We start from the raw sequence: 19,041 nt of genomic DNA, 5'->3' as shown, positions 1-19,041 counted from the left end.
ATGGGGGGTAGTGGACTGCGAGCTAAATTGTTGAAATTAGTTTTTTGCTATGGACTATATTCGACAAAGTGAGGGCTAATACTATTAATAATTATTATGCTTGGGTGAATAAGTTGTATAAATTTGACAATGAAAGCTTAACAAAATGAAGTGTGGGTAGATGCTTATAGTTGGCCTAGCATAGGTTTGCCAGTGACTGTAAATCATGTTAAATCATTTATATATATATATATTTGTTTATACATTGTTAAATGAATCGCATTTTTGTAACTATATTATTATGTAAATATAATCGGAAAATGTAAGAGGTTTAGAAGTTAAATGATTCAGAGTGTTCGATATAACTTAATGAGACACATGAACTATGATTTTGCATAGAAATCATGATACGATTTGGACTTGAACACAAAAGAGTTGACTTATGGGTCTTGATCCAAATCCATATTTGACATTTCCCCCCCTTTTCTTGTTCCTAACCACACATATAAGGTATCGACCCAAAAAAAACACCACACATATAAGGGACTTAATCCTCACTCACTCACTAAGCTTAACATCGAAGTTAAATAAACCAATTTAAAATCAATTGATATGCAACATGCAAATTTGTTAACCCGAGAAGTAATCTTAACATTATATTGTTTCTTTCCCACACAATATCATTCACAAACAAGATTATGAGGGGTTTGTGGGCGAGGTGTGAAACGAAGAAACCGATCAATATGGCTTCTGACAAACAAGAATAAAAAAATCAATAGGGGAAGGGAAGCTACGGATCCAGTAAGGATGTTTGGCCCTTATTCTCGGCCCATTATCCATTCATAATTGAGTGAGTTTCTACTATTGGGCCTTCGTTTCAGCCCAAGGTCCCAATCTAGCCCAGACTTGGAAGTTTTTTTTTTTTTTTTTTTCTCCAAGACGAGAAACCACCTTGAATCCCCTCCCCTGCTGGCTAGGTTCCCTTTTTGCCTCTCTCTCTCTCTCTCTCTGATCTCAATGCCACAATTTGATATCTGAAACCAGAAAAAACGATGGCATTTTGGGGAAGAATCAGCCAGTCTAAGCTAAGGCAGTTGTCCCATCATTCCAAGACTATTCCTTATGCTGCTCTGCTCAACCCCACGGTTTCACATTCGAAAGCATGTGTTTCAGAAAATCCATATTTGATCTCTCACCGCGGACCAACAGATTTTGGCAGTAAAGTTAGATTCTTTGCTGCTCCATTCAAGGTAATCATTTGGGCATGGCTATTTCATTATTTGGGTAATCAAATATTTTATGTAAATCGTTTAGGGTTTGAATATTTTTTTTTGGGTTGATTTTATTTTGTGGGTTGTTTGGCTTATATGCTGCTATTTAGTAATGAGTTATGAAGACATGATTAAACTGAGGTGGCCATTGACATAATTTGTAGGCATTGTGAATTTGTTTTTCACTTTTTGGAGTGCCTCTGTTTTTGAAGTAGCATATTGAATTTGGGTTTCTGTTTGGGTGTGTATTGTTGATGTTTAGGGAAGTAGAAAGAAGATAGAGAAGGCCGCGAGTGTTCCACGATTGAATGAGAAGATTGAAGCTGAGTTTGTTAGACTTGTGATGGACGAAGGTATTATCTTTTATAAGTGATTAGAAGTTTATGAGTTTATGTCTATCCACTTTATCACATGTGTTTAAGTTTTGGAATTGATATTAAGAAGTGATGCACGCAAACACTATATTAGGTGTATGAGAAAATGATGGTAACAATGTAAAAATAAAAGGTTTTAGTTTGGATGTGAATGCTGTTAAATGTTAAGGAAACTGATAGAAGGAAGCAAAAATGGCATTTCGGCCAAGTGGTGTCTCACTGAAGATGTGAGTCGGTATTTAATATTATATAGGGGGGCATGAAAAAAGAAAAGGAAAGAAAGTAAGAGAAGGAAAGGAGTATCAACAAGTTTTCTTACCATTGATGATAGAAAACTAAGAATTCCAGTTAATCACAGCTAGTCTTGTAAATTGGCGGTTTTAAGCTGCATACTTATTGGGAGAGAGATAACAAGTTTTGAGACTTTAAGTCATTGTAAAACAGATGGAATGCTCTGGTAGGTACATCTTGGAGGGCTCATGGGTATATGACTAAAGTCAAAAGGAGAAGGAAATAAATGAATCACTATGTTATGGGGTGGTTTCAATGAAATGATGAGCTGTTTTGGGGTGACGTATGAGTGTAATGGACCCTATTAGATGTCATTCTGATTATAAGTATGCAGGGCATTGTATTGTCTCAAGGAGTGAAGCTCTGGAACGCGCAAGGAAACTCGAGCTTGATTTAGTTGAGGTAAACTTGTTTAATCATGTAACCATGCCACTTTTTCTGTATATTAATGATTTTGTTTTTCTTTTCTCATATATTACTAAACAAGGGGCTTTTTTCATGTCACTTTCTCCTTCATTTTTGCTATGGTATTTTTAGTCCAGGATGCACACTCATGTAATTGCGATGAATATCTGAATGGTTAACTTAAATGGGAGTTATCAATTAGTTTACTTTTTGTATGGGATTCATCAATTAATTTTGCTGTATTTTTTACAGGTTGAATGCTCGAGTAATCCTCCTGTTGTTAAAATCATGGATTTCCATAAAGAGAAGTACAAAAGAGTAGTAAGGGAGAAAGAGCGGAAAATAAAGGTAGGTTTGGTGTATATTTGTGCCTTGTGGCTTTGGTGTTGAAATGAAAAACCCTCACCAGTAGGAATTATTAAAAGATAAAGCTAGTGAAACTCATTCACAAGGAATCAAGGTGGAGGTCTCTCTCTCTCTCTCAACTATAAACTAATGCTTCAATTTTAAGATGGAAAGCTTTTAGAAAATTAGACTACCAGTATGAATTTGTCTTTACTGTGGTCACGCTGCACAACAATACAGGTCAAAAAATGCAAACTAAGCAGTTGAGTTGGCCGAACAGTGCAACACTGAGATATGATGCGGTTTGAGCCATTTCTCGGTGCATTAGCTACACCTAGGCAGTTTGTAGGGTTGTCAACTAGGTGATTTGAATGGCTGATTCTCAGTTCACAAATTGTTAGGAAATTTAATAGAATAAAATGAAATCATTTTATCCAGGTATAGATTTGGATGAAAGTGTTGTGAATCAACATGGTGAAGTGCATTGCTTTCTTATTTTTATCCCTATTGCTTATAAGTCAGTTGGGTTTGGGGGAGAGCAAAATATCCCATATTCTCAATAATTTACAATTTGCTTCACTAATCTTATAATGGTCATGATGATGCTAACAAAACAGGCATCAGATTGATAACATGGGCATGATAATTCCAATCTTTACTTTCTGTAGAGTTAAATGAGCATTAGACCTCGCATATAATAGATGTAAATATAGGACCGTAGTTTTAAGTTGTTCCTATTGAAAACCTATTGATGTAATATAAGTAAACTATATATGGTCCATGGTAGTCAATTCCTTTCCCCCCCGTTTTTGTTTTTAGTCTTCCTCAGCCTTCCTGTGATGTCTTGTAGAGTTCTTTAAAAAAAAAAGAAAAAAGAATGTGCTAATAATGTTTTAATCAGATTTTTAATCCATGCAGTCTGACAAGACCTTGCGATCAGAGTCTAAGGAAGTTAAATTCTCTCCAAAAACTGTAAGTTATATCTTTAGTGCACTGTTCTTCATTTCATTCCACCATCCATTTATACATCTTCAAGCCAATGTCATTATTCAGATTAAGGGAAAATTGAAAATATTTTGTAAAGAAGGGAATTCTCATCAATAACCGCAAAGATTCTGAATTGAAAACTGGTCAAGGACTCAAAGAACTAACTGATAACATGGTTAAATATTATTTTGTTTTCTTCACTAACTCAGATTATCATGTTGCAAGGGATTGCTATGTGAATTTATTTGTGGTGCCATTCTGGGTTTCCTGAGAATTTCAAATTTTCATTTTACCTAGTGAATATCTCCCTTTAATCTGTTCGCTCGGTTTATCTCTTTCCCACCCCTCCTTCTCCGTGTGTAATTGTGTAATTTTTTGTATGTATCTAAGAAAGGTGATTTATAGTAGAGCAATAGTTCCCCACCTGTGCGGGAATTCCTTCCAGCGTTGAGCATCTGGAATGTTGGGTGTCATTGGTCAACTCACTAACCTAACTGTATGGGTTGCTTGGAGAATTTTTCATAGTATCTTCTGTATTTATAGGTAACTTTAAACAACAACTAAGTAAATGGTTTTTTCATGCTTTATATATCATGGTGTTCATTGCACCTGGGATATGTAATATGTATTAGGTATGCTAGTCATCTTGCTGGCTGGACTATTTCTGGGTTTTCTCATTCTATTTTCGTTTTCATTTCTGGATGAATATGCTGATTATATTTTGAGCATCAATCTAGTAATTTTATGATTTAAAGCATTTTGGGGTGATGTACAACATACATACTGCTTCGGATTACAGGAAGCAAAGGACCTAAGGATGAAAGCAGATATGGTGAAGAGATTTATGGAGAAAGGTTACCGAGTGAAGGTACTTATTCCATTCGATTAAATAGTTTTAATAATCAATGGATCCATAATTGTTATTGTTAGTACATGCTGTCATGAAATTATTAGTGTTTCCCTGGTAAAGGCATAGTCACAGCTTGCTCCTCTCTTTCTCCCTTGTCTTTGCTGCTGCTTTCTTTTGTTTCTTACTGTCTTTTTCTTAGACTGCATGCACTAACACTACAAATTGCTACCGTTACCTTTTGCATAAGAAAATTTCTATTTGACAATTCTATTAAGAATCTCACACCCTTCATTTGATCAACCAAAAAATACTCAAGATGGTCATTCACGTTATCTCCTTCACTATTATTCTAAATTTCCTGAAACCTCTGCATCAAACCTCAACTTTTTCTTATCTTTAGAACTTGAACTTGCAATCTTCTTAAAATTTTGCCTGCCCCTATGGACTTGTCTGCTGCATATGCAATCTGTCCGCGCTGCCTAACGTCAAGATAGGATTGATGTAAAACTGAATTTGCATAAATTTCTCAATGCTATGATTCAAATGATTGTATAGTCTCAAGGTTTACAGTTAAAAAGAAAAACACTTGTATAGTTTTAGGGAAAGGACTGCTCAGTTATCTGTGGCCAACGTTGCTTTTGTTTTCAAATCTGTATTTTGGGCCAAGGGAGGGGGAGATGGTTGGAGAGGGTTGGCTAGTTTCTAGGAACTTTCTGCGTTGGATGATGATTCTGTATGTACCGCTCTCTTTAGTGCAGGAGTTCAAGTGAGCTTTTGGCATTGGGAGAGATAAATGTTGCAATATTTTCATGGAATTCATATTTGCTATGGTAGCTACTGGCTTCTATTCAGGTTATCCTCAAATTGTGTTGTGAAAATAGAGAATTACTTAGCTTGTTCATTCACGAATTCTGTTGATAGTGAACTATGAATGCCAGATGGGGTTTGTTTAGCTTAAACTTTAGACGTTAGAGTTTATACAAACTTTGAGATCAATTTTGCCCTCTGAAAGGAATGCCAAAAGCTAGATCATAAGCCATCCTAGAACATAGTACTGTATTCCTCACTAATTTGTTTATTAGCCCATCTAGTTCATATGTATGCTTGTCAAACGCCTTGTAGATTCATGGGATAAGTAGTGTTGTATTTCCAAATACGTCTGTTTCATGGATCTATCCACAAAATCCTTCAATTAAAGTAATCAGAATTAACTAATATTTACCTAAATGTGTTCTACGTATCTGAAACAGTGTACTGCCACGGATGCTGAGGATAAGAACTTGGAAGCATTGTTTGCTCCTCTCACTGTGTTGGTATCGTCAGATACTCTTTTGTCATTGTTTTGTATTCATTACTGTTTGTCTTCCTTTTTTCCTCCCACTCTTAACTGTGGCGACCATTTGCAGATAGAAGATGTAGCTCTTGTTGACTGGGAGCCGACGCGGGGAAAAGGAAAAGAGGCATTTATAATCGTCAGGCATAGGAAGTTTGGCCCATCAAAGGGGGCTGGAAAGAAAACGAAGACTGAAGAAAAAACTACCACTGATGTTCAAATGAAGGGTAGTGATGATGCAAATGCTACTACTTCACAGCGTGATATTCGGATAAATACAGTGCCTCAAAAAGCTTCATCGCAGTCGGATATTAGTGATTCAGGCTTATTGCATGCCACACCTACCAGAGCACACACGGTTCCACTGCCACCGCGAGAATCTTTGGACGGGACCCAAAATAGGTACAGAAACGATCCAAGGAATCCTTTTCCACCAAGAGGAATGGATAATAGGCGCCCTGGAATGAGAGAACCGAGGCAAGCTCAGACCAATGCACCTGTATTTAGAAACTCGACGCCTCCTCCTAATGATATCCCCAAGCAAGAACCATCGAGTCCTAGTGCTCCCCGTACTACGGGACCTGGTTATGGGATCTTTAGCAATCAAAAAGGTAATGCTCCTCCTAGACATGGTGTAACGGACAGGGTCCCAGCAAATTCAAACTCACCCAGTTCAAGACCTGATAGTAGCCAAAGACCAGGCGCAGGCATTGATAAGGTTGGCGGATTCGGGATCTTCAGTAGAGAAAGCTCTGGTGAGAGCCCAAACAGGACATTTAAACCGAACTAAGGATGCTGAAATAATATTTAATATGTTATGATGATTATTTCAGAAATATCTTACTGTGTGGTGCTTACGATAATTAGTCATTGTATTCACCAATTATTTTGAGATGACCATAAAATTGATTTCTCCTTCAAATTCGAGTTTTTCTGCCTTGGATTGAAGGGGTCAAACGAATGTTCATCTAGGCGGCCAGTGTTGGGAAAATTGACCTAGGCGGCGCCTAGGCGCTAGGCTGGAGGACACCACCGCAATTTCACCCTAATCATTCGGCGGTGCCTGGGCAGGCAGGTTGGGTGGCTGCTTCTCTACTCGTGAGAAAGAGGAGAGACAATGGAGGTAGAGAGAGATGGGAGGTGATGGAGGCGGAGAGATAAGAGATAAGTGAGGATAGGGTTAGTGAAACGATGTGTTTCACTTATGGGCCTGGGCCCATTTACTAAAACATAACCTAATTATGTTGGCCCGTATGCTAAAACATAACCTAATTGTGTTTTTATTTCAATCCTCTGATTTATATCGAAGTATATATCATATGACTCACAAATATGCATTCTTTAATATTAATTTTGGTATAAATTTATCTATATATCTATCTATATATATAAAGCAAAAGGCAGAGAATGGTGAAACATTCAAAATACCAGAAAATGCCCTTGGTTAATGCAAACATTAAGAATTCAAATTATTAATTAAAAGAGGATAATATGGTAAATTCACACTTTTTTATATTTAAAAAAATTAAAAGAAACAGAAAAAGCAGATACTGGATCCTATTTTTATGGAACACAACTACCCATTATCTTTTTTAATTCTAAAATAAATTTACTTATTTTTTTTAAAAAACCTCTCGCAAGCGCGGAAGCGCATGCAGAGAGGCTAGTAATTTATAATACAAAATAATTTTATTATAAAAAAAGGCCTTGGCGCCCACATAGGTCTCTCGATTACTCCTCTAGACATGTTATATAGTTTTGGTACTGCATTTAAAATTATAGTGGTATTTTTTGTTTTGTTTTGCTTGGATAACATCGGATGGTTTCACGTTCTTTAATGTGCCAAAAATCTGCAACTGGAGTTTTAAATCAATAAAATTATCAAGTGCATTCCGGATGATTTAATTTGAGTGGTTGGTGCATTATCCTAGCAATTAAAATTTGACCAAATTATGATTCTAGTTGTTTCATTGAAATCCCTGCAATTTCAATCATGATTTAGTTCATCTGATTTACTAGTTAATGTAGTTTGAGGACGATGACTTAATTTTGATAAATATTTTTTGTTGACATTATTAACTTTTGAGTGACATATGTGAGGGTAAATTGCACACTATTGGAGGTGTAAAAACACTACAAGCATTAGAATTTGAAGTTGGTTGATTGTAGTTCAAGTGGTTAAAAGCAATTTCTGCACTTGGTATCATATGTTCGAATTTCTCTCATTCAATATCATTTTTATAAGTAAAAAATGGAAAATTTACTATTATACCTAATATATGGGCCTAAATTACTGAAAAAAACCATACATTAAATGGACTTTAGAAACACACCTAAAGCCCATTTACAAATAACAAAGAGACATCGAACTTACTCTAAGTTACAAAACTGTCATTGATTTCTTCAAACAAGTCCAACCCCAAAACCTTATAAAAAAAACTCAAAAAACTCAAAAGGACATCAAAGTAATTTAATAATCAAAATTAAATTTAATGGAGCCAACTGTCATTTTTTGGGTATATTTATAGAAATTAAATAATGCATAATTTATTTATATCATTAGTGCTAAGAATGGATATATAACTTAATCTATATATATAAAGCAAAAGGCAGAGAATGGTGAAACATTCAAAATGCCAGAAATACCTTTGGTTAACGCAAACATTAAAAATTAAAAATATTAATTAAATAATGATAATATGGTAAATTCACATTTTTTCATATTTTAAAAAATTAAAATTAAAAGAAAAATCAGATAAAGGATCCTATTTTTATGGAACATAACTACCCATTATCTTTTTTAATTCTAAAATAATTTAAAATTTTTTTTAAAAAAAAACTTTTTGCAGGCGCGGAAGCGGGTGCGGAGAGGCTAGTATCTCATAAAAAAAAACCCCAAAGAATTGAAAATGGGATCAAGAAAATTGGAAAAGGACCAACGGACCCTTATGCTTTTTTACATAGTGGATCCAAATCCATGTTATGTTACTCACCCAAGTCAAAGCTCCGGACCCGGTTAAAACAAGCCAACCCACTCGGGCCGGGTCATATATATGACGTGCCGCCCAAATGGTCAGCCCGCACAGTGCACTCACTTAAGCCCTAGCGCGAGCCCGAGACACAAACAGAGAGTGCAACACCACCATTAATCTCCAACTGTCAGCGCTCTCAATTTCAAGCTCGGACTTCAAACGCATATTCAGCTCTTCTTTGTCTACGTCTCCAATTCAACTGGTTCTTCTTTCCCGTCGTTCTCGTTCTTATTCTTCTTCTCGTTTCTACTCGTAGCTCACTGGAGGTAAAGATTTCAAGCTTGCAGAAAAACCTAAAACCTTGTTTGGTTGTTAATGAATTCTTGGGTTGGGAGATATACAAGGAAAATTTGGACTGCTCTTTTAGGTTTCCTGCTGTTTTGCAAACTGTAAAAAGCAGCTGATTTGACTGTATTTTACGAACTAGGTCTTCGGTTTAGTTGATTTGTGTCCTTTTCACTCTGGTTATAGGGTTTCGGGATTGGTAATGCATTTAAACTGAGGTAAAATAATGGTTTTGGTTACTGAGTTGTTGGAGGTAAAATAAATAGAGAACCCAGTTTATGGGAGATTTATGTTTTTAATCTTGTTTTTTGGGTTTGTATCACCTACATTTAGAAGTCTTGGCCTAGGTGTTTGTGGAAACTATAGTAAGAAAATAAAAAAGCTCTAGAGTTTGAAATATTATTATTATTTATCTCGCTTTCAATTTGGTTTACTTTCAGCAAAATGCAGGCTTAGTACTTATAAACTCATTGCTCGGTTTATTTATTTATTGGGCAAATGGTTGCAGATATCAGCAGCATTAAGGTTTATCTGTGAAGTTGTTTTTTGCTACGTTGTTTGATTAGAAGAAAGGTTTAATGGATTTCGACGAGTATGAGTATTTAGAGAAAACGGTTGAAAATCCGGAACCCCAGAAAGCAAAGGAAACTGCAAATGGTGGTGAGGAAACTCTGAAATCTGGAGAGAAAGGTCGCAGTCGAAGTTCAAAACATAAGAGTGATGAGAAGGGTCATGATGAGGAACGTCACTCAAAGCGTTCAAAATCTGGAGATGACTCACGTGAACATGATCATGATCGGCACAGAGAGAGGGGATCTTCTCGTCATCGCTCACGGTCAAGAGAAGTAGAAAAGGATCGCCACAGGAGTAGCCGGGAACATAGAGGTAGGGAGGACAGGGAAAGGGAGGAAAGAAATGGAAGGGAGAGAGACAGGGACAGAGACAAAGAGCGGGATCCTGATCGAGCTAGAGACAGGAGGGAACGCGATCGTGAGGGTGACAAGGATGACAAGGACCGGGAGAAGGAGAAAGAGCGATCACGTCGAAGTAGGAGTCATTCAGAAAGGCATCGAAGTGATCGGGATGAAAGAGAGAGGAGCCGGGATGTGGAGCATAAAGAAAGAGATAAGGAGAAGGATTTAAGGGAGCGGGAAAAAGAAAGCAGGTATTCTTTAGATTTATATTGTTTGGCTTTTTGGCTGTCAAATTCTTTGTTAGACTGCATAGTTTGTGTTTGGACCACTATCCTTTTTATCACACTAGCATAAGTGACCATCCACTGGATTAATCATTTAAAGTTTAATCAGATAGCAAGCCATTGTATTGCATATTAATACCTCAAAATATCTGCAATGGAACAAAATTTGGTCAATGAGTTTTGCTGTATGGAAAGTTCATTGGGTTCTTGAGTGAAAACAGATTAATTAATCCATCTTAAGATGATATTTCTGACATTTTGTGTTGCTTCGTTGTTTTTCTCTTCTAAACTTGGACTGGATGACAGTAATTGTACTTTTGGAGGAATGAGAGAATGACACTGTTTCTCACGGCTTTACTTTCGGGGAGTGTGGATATCTATTATTAGCTATTGTTGTGTGCATATTTCTCTTTGTTCTCAATAGATTTAAACTATAGTTCTCGTGAAAGAGGTATTGCGGCCCTTTTTAAGTTAATAACATGCAGGAAACATATTTATTTTTGGTTTTGCATTTTAAAAGGACAACTCTTGGGATAATGCATCGACACCCTTCTATTTTATAAGATCAGGGTGAGATGTTGTAGTTTTAGAAGTTAAAGAGTATATTATGCTTTTAGTTGAGGATCAACAAATACTTAAGGGTGGCAAACCTATAATGTTTAGATGAAAAACAGACCTCTAAGTATGTCTGATGCTGAGTTATGTTCTTCTGGAATGTCTTGGACATTGTGACCAAACTCTGTTCTCGGTTGATTGAATTTATGATTCATGGACCAGGCACTCTTCCAAAAGTAGTGGTGGAAATAATTTGTGTAAATCTGTTGGTGAGGCTGCAGAGGCATTTACTGAGAATCCTTTGTCAGGATTTTGTTTGTGCAGTTTCAGTTGGCATGTGTGTGTATAGGCGGCATATGCAAATGGGTAGTTTTCCCACAGGAGATACTTCGTGGGTTTCATAGGTGTTAACTGTGACAGGGGTATGTTAATTATTTCGTTTCCAGATTTTCTCTCTCATTTGTACTTTCCATTTAGAAAGGGGGCAATTTTGGTTTGGATGACCGATTGTGTTGCTATGTGCACTTTAATGTCAATGTGACAATTCAGAAAAAGGGCAGATGGTTAGGGTGGTGGTGTTTCTTTGTTATATGCTATATTCTTCTCTTTGTGGTGTCTCAGTGTCATCACTACCTATGTAAAACAAGAATTGTTTTTTTAGTTGTCATGAAGGCTATATTTGGGCTTCAAGCAAAACTAATGTGAAATTGCTAAATATGGTGAGTACTTGGTAGCCCCCCTTCTCTCTCTTTCCCTCTCTCTGAATATGCCTTGTTTGGTCATGCTTTACTTTTCTGGGTGGAAGTTGATGTAGTATTTTCTAGCTGGAAGTTGATTTAAGTTTTTTGGCCTTGATGTCTCTAGAACTGGAAGGCTGGCAAGTTGGTTTGAAATTATATTATTGATAAGGACCTTGTGGATAATTTATCCGAAAAAAGAGAATCCTTTACATTACAGTAACTGTTTAAGTCGATGGAGTATGCAGAAATATAGTGGCATATGTCCAATTGTTGCAACTCAAAAAATTTTTTGGCTGCTAAGTGGTAAACTCACTTGATAGTGAACCAATTGTGTGCTTATTTCAAGTCTCCAATTCCCCAACAGTTTCCTGTTTGGTTTTTATGTTTATCCAGTCTGATTTGACATTGGTTCTCTGCTAGGTGTGGAAGTGTATCCACTTTGAACATAAACTCACCTTTTCTGTGCCATAGATTGTTATTATTGTTATATATTCTTTTTCAGTGTCAAATTCTTTCCACCCAAGTACTTTTTAAGATTGGATAAGTGGGTTCATGCTATTTTTTAATTGAATATTCACAGTTAGTGATACTTAAGCTTCATAAGTTACTTCTATTAACAGCCTTAGAAATTCTGAATATTGAACACTAGATTCTGGGAACTCGCAGATATGCTAGAGCAATCTTCAGATGGTCTTTCTGGCAATTGGGCCAGGCACAGCTCAGGTCATGGGTCTTAAATGTTTCTTCTAAACTTTCTGGACTCTATTTAGAAGCTTGCAATGCAAGAGTGAGGGTTCAATGTTGGAGTTTTGATCGCGGTGGTGATGTCATGTTTTGCTTTTCGTTATCCTCCCCCTCTGAACTCAGTTGCTTAATTATATTTATTCTGTTGCAGAAATGCTGGTGGGGGAGTGATGGGCTTTGCTTAGAGAAGCACCTGATCTTCTGATGCTTGTGGGAAATTCAGTGTTCAGTGGTTACAAAATTGGCTGTTATTTTCTTGTAGTATATATGTATAATTTAATTTTAATGTGATTGATTGCTTGCCCGTAGTGTTTAGGTTATAGATGACGCTCTGCAACCTTTGGAAGTTGTTTTTTGTGATCGTTGGGTCTGGAGAGGACTTTTGTGGTTCTCCCTTGCAAGCTTAGATATCTGCTACTATTTAGCCTAATGTGTCTGTGTATAGGTACAAACATGCATACATCCTTAAATATGTATGTATGTAGACATAACTTAATACATATATATACTCGCCTGCAAGCTTTTATTCCCATAATGAGAAACTTACGCAGATTGCTCATCTTAGAGGTCTCACCTTAAGATCAATATTGTGTTCTATTTTTGCAAGCTTTCTTATTGAGAATCAGTTATAACACTCGCATCATTTTAACATTATGTTTTGGTGTGACTGTGCAAATAGATATAGTCTGTGTTTTTAGTTTATAGGTATCATTTTGTTCTGTATGTTTGTGATTCTTTCACTGGAATAAAACTTCTAACAGGTTCCAGATAATTGCAACTAGGTCCTTTGGTACTGCCATCCATACAACTTGATGATGCTGTTTCATTTAACATTATATTGCTTATATAAGGTACAAAATCTGTTGTTAGTCCATCTTATGAAGTTGGATTGCATACATTACCTGCTTAGAATCAATGTTCCCATTTCAGCTAATTGCCGTAATGTACTCCAGATTGGTTCTATTTATGATTACGATAACAAAGGCTCTTATGGTCACCATCTACACACATTGGCAATTTCATTTTAACTTTGTGTAGTTCCCTGCAGAACTATGATTCATGGGTTCAGCCTTTACTCACTATTGGAGAAAATTTGCTGCCATTTTGGAAATACTCTTTTATTCCTTTCTGTTTATCATTTAAGGTTGTTTTCTTTGCCAAATTGAGAGATTTTATCCATTTTGAGGATCCAAGGATATTCTATGTTTGATCTATACATGTGTTGTCTTGACATGTTCTCCCCTGGATTCATTTATTAATGTTTTGTCAATAATATTACAATTGTTGTCAATTTTTTGTTTCTCTGTTGCAGAAGACATAAAGACAAAAAGGAAGAAGTGACAGAACCAGAGGCTGATCCTGAACGAGATCAGAGGACGGTATTTGCTTATCAGGTAAATATGTTGGTGCATGCATTCTATGGTGTTATCTTGAACTTTCTATCTTTCACATTCTCATATCTTAACTATTAAGATTTGGTGAACAACTTTGACAGATTTGTCTGAAGGCAGATGAAAGAGATGTATACGAGTTCTTCTCAAGGGCTGGCAAGGTTTGTACATTTCTCGTTTATTTATCTCATGTTCATTTAACAAATCATAGAGGATGGTGGATAAAGATCTTAAACTATTTAGCTAAAAGGGACATCTTGATATAAATGCGTTATATTTTCACCTTCTGCTCTCAAGGGCACCCTAACACTATCTGATGCAGTGCTTCAACTAAACCAAATACTGGAAACCCATAACGTTTTCCATTAAGTGCTTCTGTGGATGTAATTGTTAGTATATTTCTGTGATTTTCTATCTAATAGCTCTAAATTGTGTATTTTTAGGTCCGTGATGTACGCCTCATTATGGATCGCAATTCAAGACGTTCTAAGGGAGTTGGGTAAGTTTTTCTTATGTCTTGGTGACAAAAGCTTTGGATGGTTGTTAACAGAAGGTTCACTTTAACAATTACCCATTATGCAATGGTAGCGTTTAAGATGATGTGAGAGTCTTAAATTATCCGGTTGTTAATGAAAAAGTTTATATGGTTGTGTTGACAAGAAACCAAAGATTTCATTCTAAGGTTCAAATATGGTTATGTACGCCTCATTATGGATCGCAATTCAAGACGTTCTAAGGGAGTTGGGTAAGTTTTTCTTATGTCTTGGTGACAAAAGCTTTGGATGGTTGTTAACAGAAGGTTCACTTTAACAATTACCCATTATGCAATGGTAGCGTTTAAGATGATGTGAGAGTCTTAAATTATCCGGTTGTTAATGAAAAAGTTTATATGGTTGTGTTGACAAGAAACCAAAGATTTCATTCTAAGGTTCAAATAAGACTATCCTTTTAATGTCGCTTGGTCATTTTTGGAATGGTTGGCAGTTCCTGCTTCCTTCTTGATGGCTGCATCTTCCTTGTTCCAACATTTTCTTGTGCAGTACATAGAATCATCACATCATTTACAATGTTCAAAATTTGCACCATCATCTTAGAAAGTTTACGATGATATTGATCGCCTTTGTACTAAAAGCAGTACATATAGTATATACTATAGGTTATTCTAGTTGGTCAAGATGATCAGATATATCATATAGGACATTTTTCTTTCCCCGTTTTGAACTATGTGTGGAGACTTCAGTAAACTTCGCTTTTATAAGCATCTGTATGTGGCAATTGGTTTTTGATTATCCAAGAGTCTAATGTTGTCTAGTTTGTAGGTATATTGAGTTTTATGATGCAATGTCAGTACCAATGGCGATTGCACTTTCTGGTCAACCTCTTCTTGGTCAACCAGTGATGGTGAAGCCATCAGAGGCTGAGAAGAATCTGGTTCAATCAACATCTGTGGTTAGCGGACCAGGTGGGATGATAGGCCCATATTCTGGCGGAGCTAGAAGGCTGTATGTTGGAAATCTCCATACCAATATAAAAGAAGACGATCTCCGCCAGGTGAGTACTTTTCTGAAACAGTTCTAATGTTGGCATCAGATAATGTACATAATCAAGCTTGCTGTTGGTTATGTAATTTTTTTTTGGTTGCTTTTGAGCACTTCTGTTCACAGTTTCCTAATTTCGTCTCTGTCATTGTGAATATTTTTTGCATTTTGACTTTCACTCTTTAATATGTGATGTATATGCAGGTTTTTGGAGCATTTGGTCCTGTAGAACTGGTTCAGTTACCTGTTGATGAAACTAACAACTGCAAAGGTTTTGGATTTGTGCAGGTCTGTTTGACTACAACTTTCAACTTAAGCAGCCTGGATATAGAATAAATATATAAATGTATGCATGCAGCTAGTTATATTAAGCCTAAGGTCAACCAACAAGCAATCCATAACATGGTTGAATTAAAACTTCAAAGACTGTTGGCATCCTTCAGTTCTGTTATTTATTCATTTTTATTTTCAAGTCCTAATCCATGTAGGGGAAATTTATTAAAGGAAGAAAAAAGAAAACTGTCAACTGCCAGTTCGTTGTAGCTTGAGTTGGAATTTGAAATTGATTATAAACAAATGCATATCTTTTCTTGATTGGGTCTTCTACTGCACCAGAATTTAAAAAGAATATAGTGTATTGTCTTTCAAGTTTCTTCCCAACTCAAACTGAGAAGAGTAGGCACCAAAAACTTCCAACTGCCAAATCCTTAGCTAGGTGCGGGCATGGGTTGGGTTAAGGGTCAACCCATCATACAATTTCAGGTTACAATATTTTAAAACCTGAAAGGCCAATGAAATCAAGTTGGGTTGGCAATGTTTTTTCCCCCTTCCTTTTAGTTCAATTCCGTTCCAGTTGTTCTTATCAGATGCTGGATATGATTCCTTGTAATTGTATTGAATAAATCAAACTCATTGAATCAGTTGCTTGCAGTTCTCACGTCTTGAAGATGCTAGAAATGCACTGAGTTTGAATGGACAATTGGAGATTGCAGGTCGACTAATTAAGGTAATGGCACTTTACTATATTGTTATTATACTTCTTCCTCCAGAAATATGCTTGCATTGTGTATTATTTCCAAGTTCATCAATTAGGTTGTGTGTGTTACTGGTGTGTTAGTTCCTCTGGTTAATTTGGTGATGTTTTTTTGACATGGCATTATTTATTTGATTGTTGGAATTTTCTGTTGCCGACTCTGTTCAGCCTTTCATTGTCCAAATGGATTATACAGTGTGATCACTGTAAGGTAGCGAAACCCAGCAGGCCTACTGTGCAATAGTGCATGAGCTGGGGTTTTTGTTAATGCGCACATTGAGTAGCACATAGTCGATGTGGTGAACTTCTCATAATGTGCAGATTGTTGTAGCACGTAATTTTACCAATAACTACAAGCACTAGTTGATGATACTATTAGTATCATGGTCTTAAATAGTTATTGTGGTATTCCTCAATAGAAGCCTTTTTGCTTTTGTGTTTTGAAATATTTGAATGTGTTGTGGCGATGTGTCACCAACTGCTATCATTCTGAGATTTATAGGGTGGATCAGAGTTGCCACTTAGAATGATGCTTTAGATTCAGGTTTTCAGAAGTCGTTGCATTGTTGCATAATTGTGCATCCTTATGGTTTCCCAAACGGATGATTTTGCTTAAAACCATATATTAAGTAATTTGGGAGTTCATCTACCCGAGTCCTCATTTTTCTATTTAGGTGTCAGCTGTTACAGACCAAGCTGGAATGCAAGATCTTGGAGCAAATGCTGGTGATTTTGATGACGATGAAGGTGGTGGCTTGGTTAGTAAGATCTTTCCTTTTATGTTTTTATTTTCTATTAACACAAAGAATTTGTGGACTGATATGATTGCTAAGAACTGTTTGCTCTGGCTCAGTAATATCTGGGAATAATTGTTGAATGTATGGAAGCTGCTGCTGCTCCATTGCTTTTAAATTTTTTTGCTACTTGATGCTTATGGTATCTATAGTTGGTTCGATTGGCTTAGTATCTTTTGTGTTTATTGTTCTCTTATTTATTTGAGTAGATATATATTTCTTACTTCTTAAATGATTAGAGTTCATTCTCCTACGAGAAAAATAAGGTCAAAAAATAATTTGAACTACCATCTCTTGCACTCCTGCCAGCTTTTTAACCTTTGATATTGGAAAGATTGCTCATTTAAGATTTTTTTTTGTTGCTAGCAGATTATTGAAGTTGAGCTTGATATTCAAAATAACATAGTATCCATGAATTTTGTAATCATTTTACTGGTTTGGGCACTTATCCCTCCCTTTTGCTTTAACCAGTAAGATATGCATTGTCTCTCAAGGCATTGCAGACATCAGCACTGCAAAGCCAAGGGTGATAGTTTGGCATAGAAAGAGTGTCTGCACTGCATAATATTTTTTTTTTTGACCTGAGTGAAGGTGATTGACATATTGTTTTATTAATCTTACAGTCATTGAATGCCCGCTCTCGGGCAATTCTCATGCAGAAATTGGATCGCAGTGGCTCTGGATCAGGGTTGGTATTTTCTGAGCACTTTATTCTATTTTGAATTGTTTTAGTTGGTCTTACATTGGCTTTGTATGCAGTATTGCTGGTCCCCTAGGCACTCCCGCTGTCAATAGCACAGGTGTTTCTTTACCAATGGCACTACCAACGGCACCACTCCTGGGAGCTGCACCAGTGGTTTCTCCTCTTGTTCCTCCCATCACCGCTGTTCCTGGTATCGCTGGACTTGGTGTTGGTGGTCTTCAAATTCCTACTGCTATTCTTCCTTCTATAGATACAATTGGTGTTCCAAGCGAATGTTTACTGTTGAAAAATATGTTTGATCCAGCAGTTGAGGTTGGTGGTGGATTCTTCTGATACTGAGAGATTTTCTTCATTCCCTTGGTGGTTATATTATATAATTTGTCTTCCTTTTTGAGCAGACGGAACCAAACTTTGACTTGGACATTAAAGAAGATGTTCAGGAGGAGTGCTCAAAATACGGGAATTTGAGGCATATCTTTGTAGACAAGTAAGTTTGTTCGCATTAGTTATGTTGTCCTTTGTCTCTTGCACATGTGTGACTTACATTCATGTCAATGAGCAGGAATACCGCCGGTCATGTGTATTTACGATTCGAGAACACACAAGCTGCGATAAATGCTCGGCATGTTCTCCATGGAAGATGGTTTGCCGGAAAGATGATTGAGGCAACATTCATGGTATTTACATATGTTTGTGATTATATATATTTTTCATTTTGGAACATCTCGTTTAAAAAAATTTATTTTCATCTTTGCAGTTGCCCCAGAACTATGAGGCCAAATTCCCGGAAAGCAGATAGGATTGTTATATGCAGTGTTGGAAATGTAGAGAATGTAGCTGGTAATGCCTGTTGGTGGTTAGCCTTTTGGGTCCAATTTTCATGTGAGAGAGTATTTAATGAATTACCATCAGGGCTTTTTGTGTGAGAAGAAAGAATGTCACGCTCAGTTCAGCATTTGGAATTTGTTGATGGGTCAAAAGTTAGATGTACATCAACTTGAAATTTTTACCGCCAGGGTGCCATGTGAATTTACAGTTACAGATATGGGTTTGTAGACTTATTGATGTTCTCATTTGTCAACAACTTTCAATGTTATAATATTTGTCTGCACTAAACTGCCTCATAGAAGGATTTCATATATTTGCAAGATTCACCTACAAATTGTGTTTTGTCAAAACTTGAAAAAATTCAA

The 19,041-nt window shown here is 36.5% G+C and overlaps 2 protein-coding genes across 6 annotated transcripts; both read left to right on the top strand.

Annotated features, from left to right (window-relative positions):
- On the top strand, positions 903-6,759 carry LOC18767697. Its single transcript, XM_007200959.2, has 8 exons — positions 903-1,229; positions 1,513-1,603; positions 2,250-2,317; positions 2,573-2,668; positions 3,584-3,637; positions 4,452-4,520; positions 5,753-5,815; positions 5,909-6,759. Exons 1-8 carry the CDS (start codon positions 1,032-1,034, stop codon positions 6,623-6,625), a joined length of 1,356 nt encoding a protein of 451 aa, XP_007201021.1. The 5' UTR covers positions 903-1,031; the 3' UTR covers positions 6,626-6,759.
- On the top strand, positions 8,924-19,010 carry LOC18768011 (RNA-binding protein 39). Of its 5 annotated transcripts, none has more exons than XM_020570064.1 (16): positions 10,209-10,317; positions 12,312-12,368; positions 12,541-13,240; positions 13,438-13,533; positions 13,702-13,783; positions 13,885-13,941; positions 14,224-14,279; positions 15,100-15,331; positions 15,523-15,606; positions 16,250-16,324; positions 17,026-17,109; positions 17,769-17,833; positions 17,905-18,160; positions 18,247-18,335; positions 18,411-18,525; positions 18,606-18,960. In XM_020570064.1, the coding sequence occupies exons 4-16, from the start codon at positions 13,442-13,444 to the stop codon at positions 18,645-18,647; spliced, it is 1,329 nt and encodes a 442-aa protein (XP_020425653.1). In that variant the 5' UTR covers positions 10,209-10,317; positions 12,312-12,368; positions 12,541-13,240; positions 13,438-13,441; the 3' UTR covers positions 18,648-18,960. The 5 variants fall into 5 exon arrangements, with proteins under 5 accessions (XP_020425652.1, XP_007201184.1, XP_020425653.1 ...); XM_020570065.1 differs by having other exon boundaries at positions 12,312-12,432; XM_020570063.1 differs by lacking the exons at positions 12,312-12,368; positions 12,541-13,240 and adding an exon at positions 8,924-9,133 and having other exon boundaries at positions 9,661-10,317; positions 18,606-19,010.

The sequence above is a fragment of the Prunus persica genome, chromosome G8, assembly GCF_000346465.2.
Source record: "Prunus persica cultivar Lovell chromosome G8, Prunus_persica_NCBIv2, whole genome shotgun sequence".
Taxonomy (NCBI): Eukaryota; Viridiplantae; Streptophyta; class Magnoliopsida; order Rosales; family Rosaceae; genus Prunus; species Prunus persica.
Note: the sequence above shows the minus strand (reverse complement) of the source record. Positions and strands in the feature narration are given on the sequence as shown.

Excerpts from the sequence above, each read along its gene's own strand:
- LOC18767697 (XM_007200959.2), top strand. The coding sequence starts at position 1,032 with ATGGCATTTTGGGGAAGAATCAGCCAGTCTAAGCTAAGGCAGTTGTCC. Across the intron at positions 3,638-4,451 it reads TTAAATTCTCTCCAAAAACT|GAAGCAAAGGACCTAAGGAT; the intron begins GTAAGTTATATC and ends TTCGGATTACAG. Across the intron at positions 4,521-5,752 it reads AGAAAGGTTACCGAGTGAAG|TGTACTGCCACGGATGCTGA; the intron begins GTACTTATTCCA and ends TATCTGAAACAG.
- LOC18768011 (XM_020570063.1), top strand. The coding sequence starts at position 9,731 with ATGGATTTCGACGAGTATGAGTATTTAGAGAAAACGGTTGAAAATCCG. Across the intron at positions 16,325-17,025 it reads TTGCAGGTCGACTAATTAAG|GTGTCAGCTGTTACAGACCA; the intron begins GTAATGGCACTT and ends TTTTCTATTTAG. Across the intron at positions 17,110-17,768 it reads ACGATGAAGGTGGTGGCTTG|TCATTGAATGCCCGCTCTCG; the intron begins GTTAGTAAGATC and ends TTAATCTTACAG.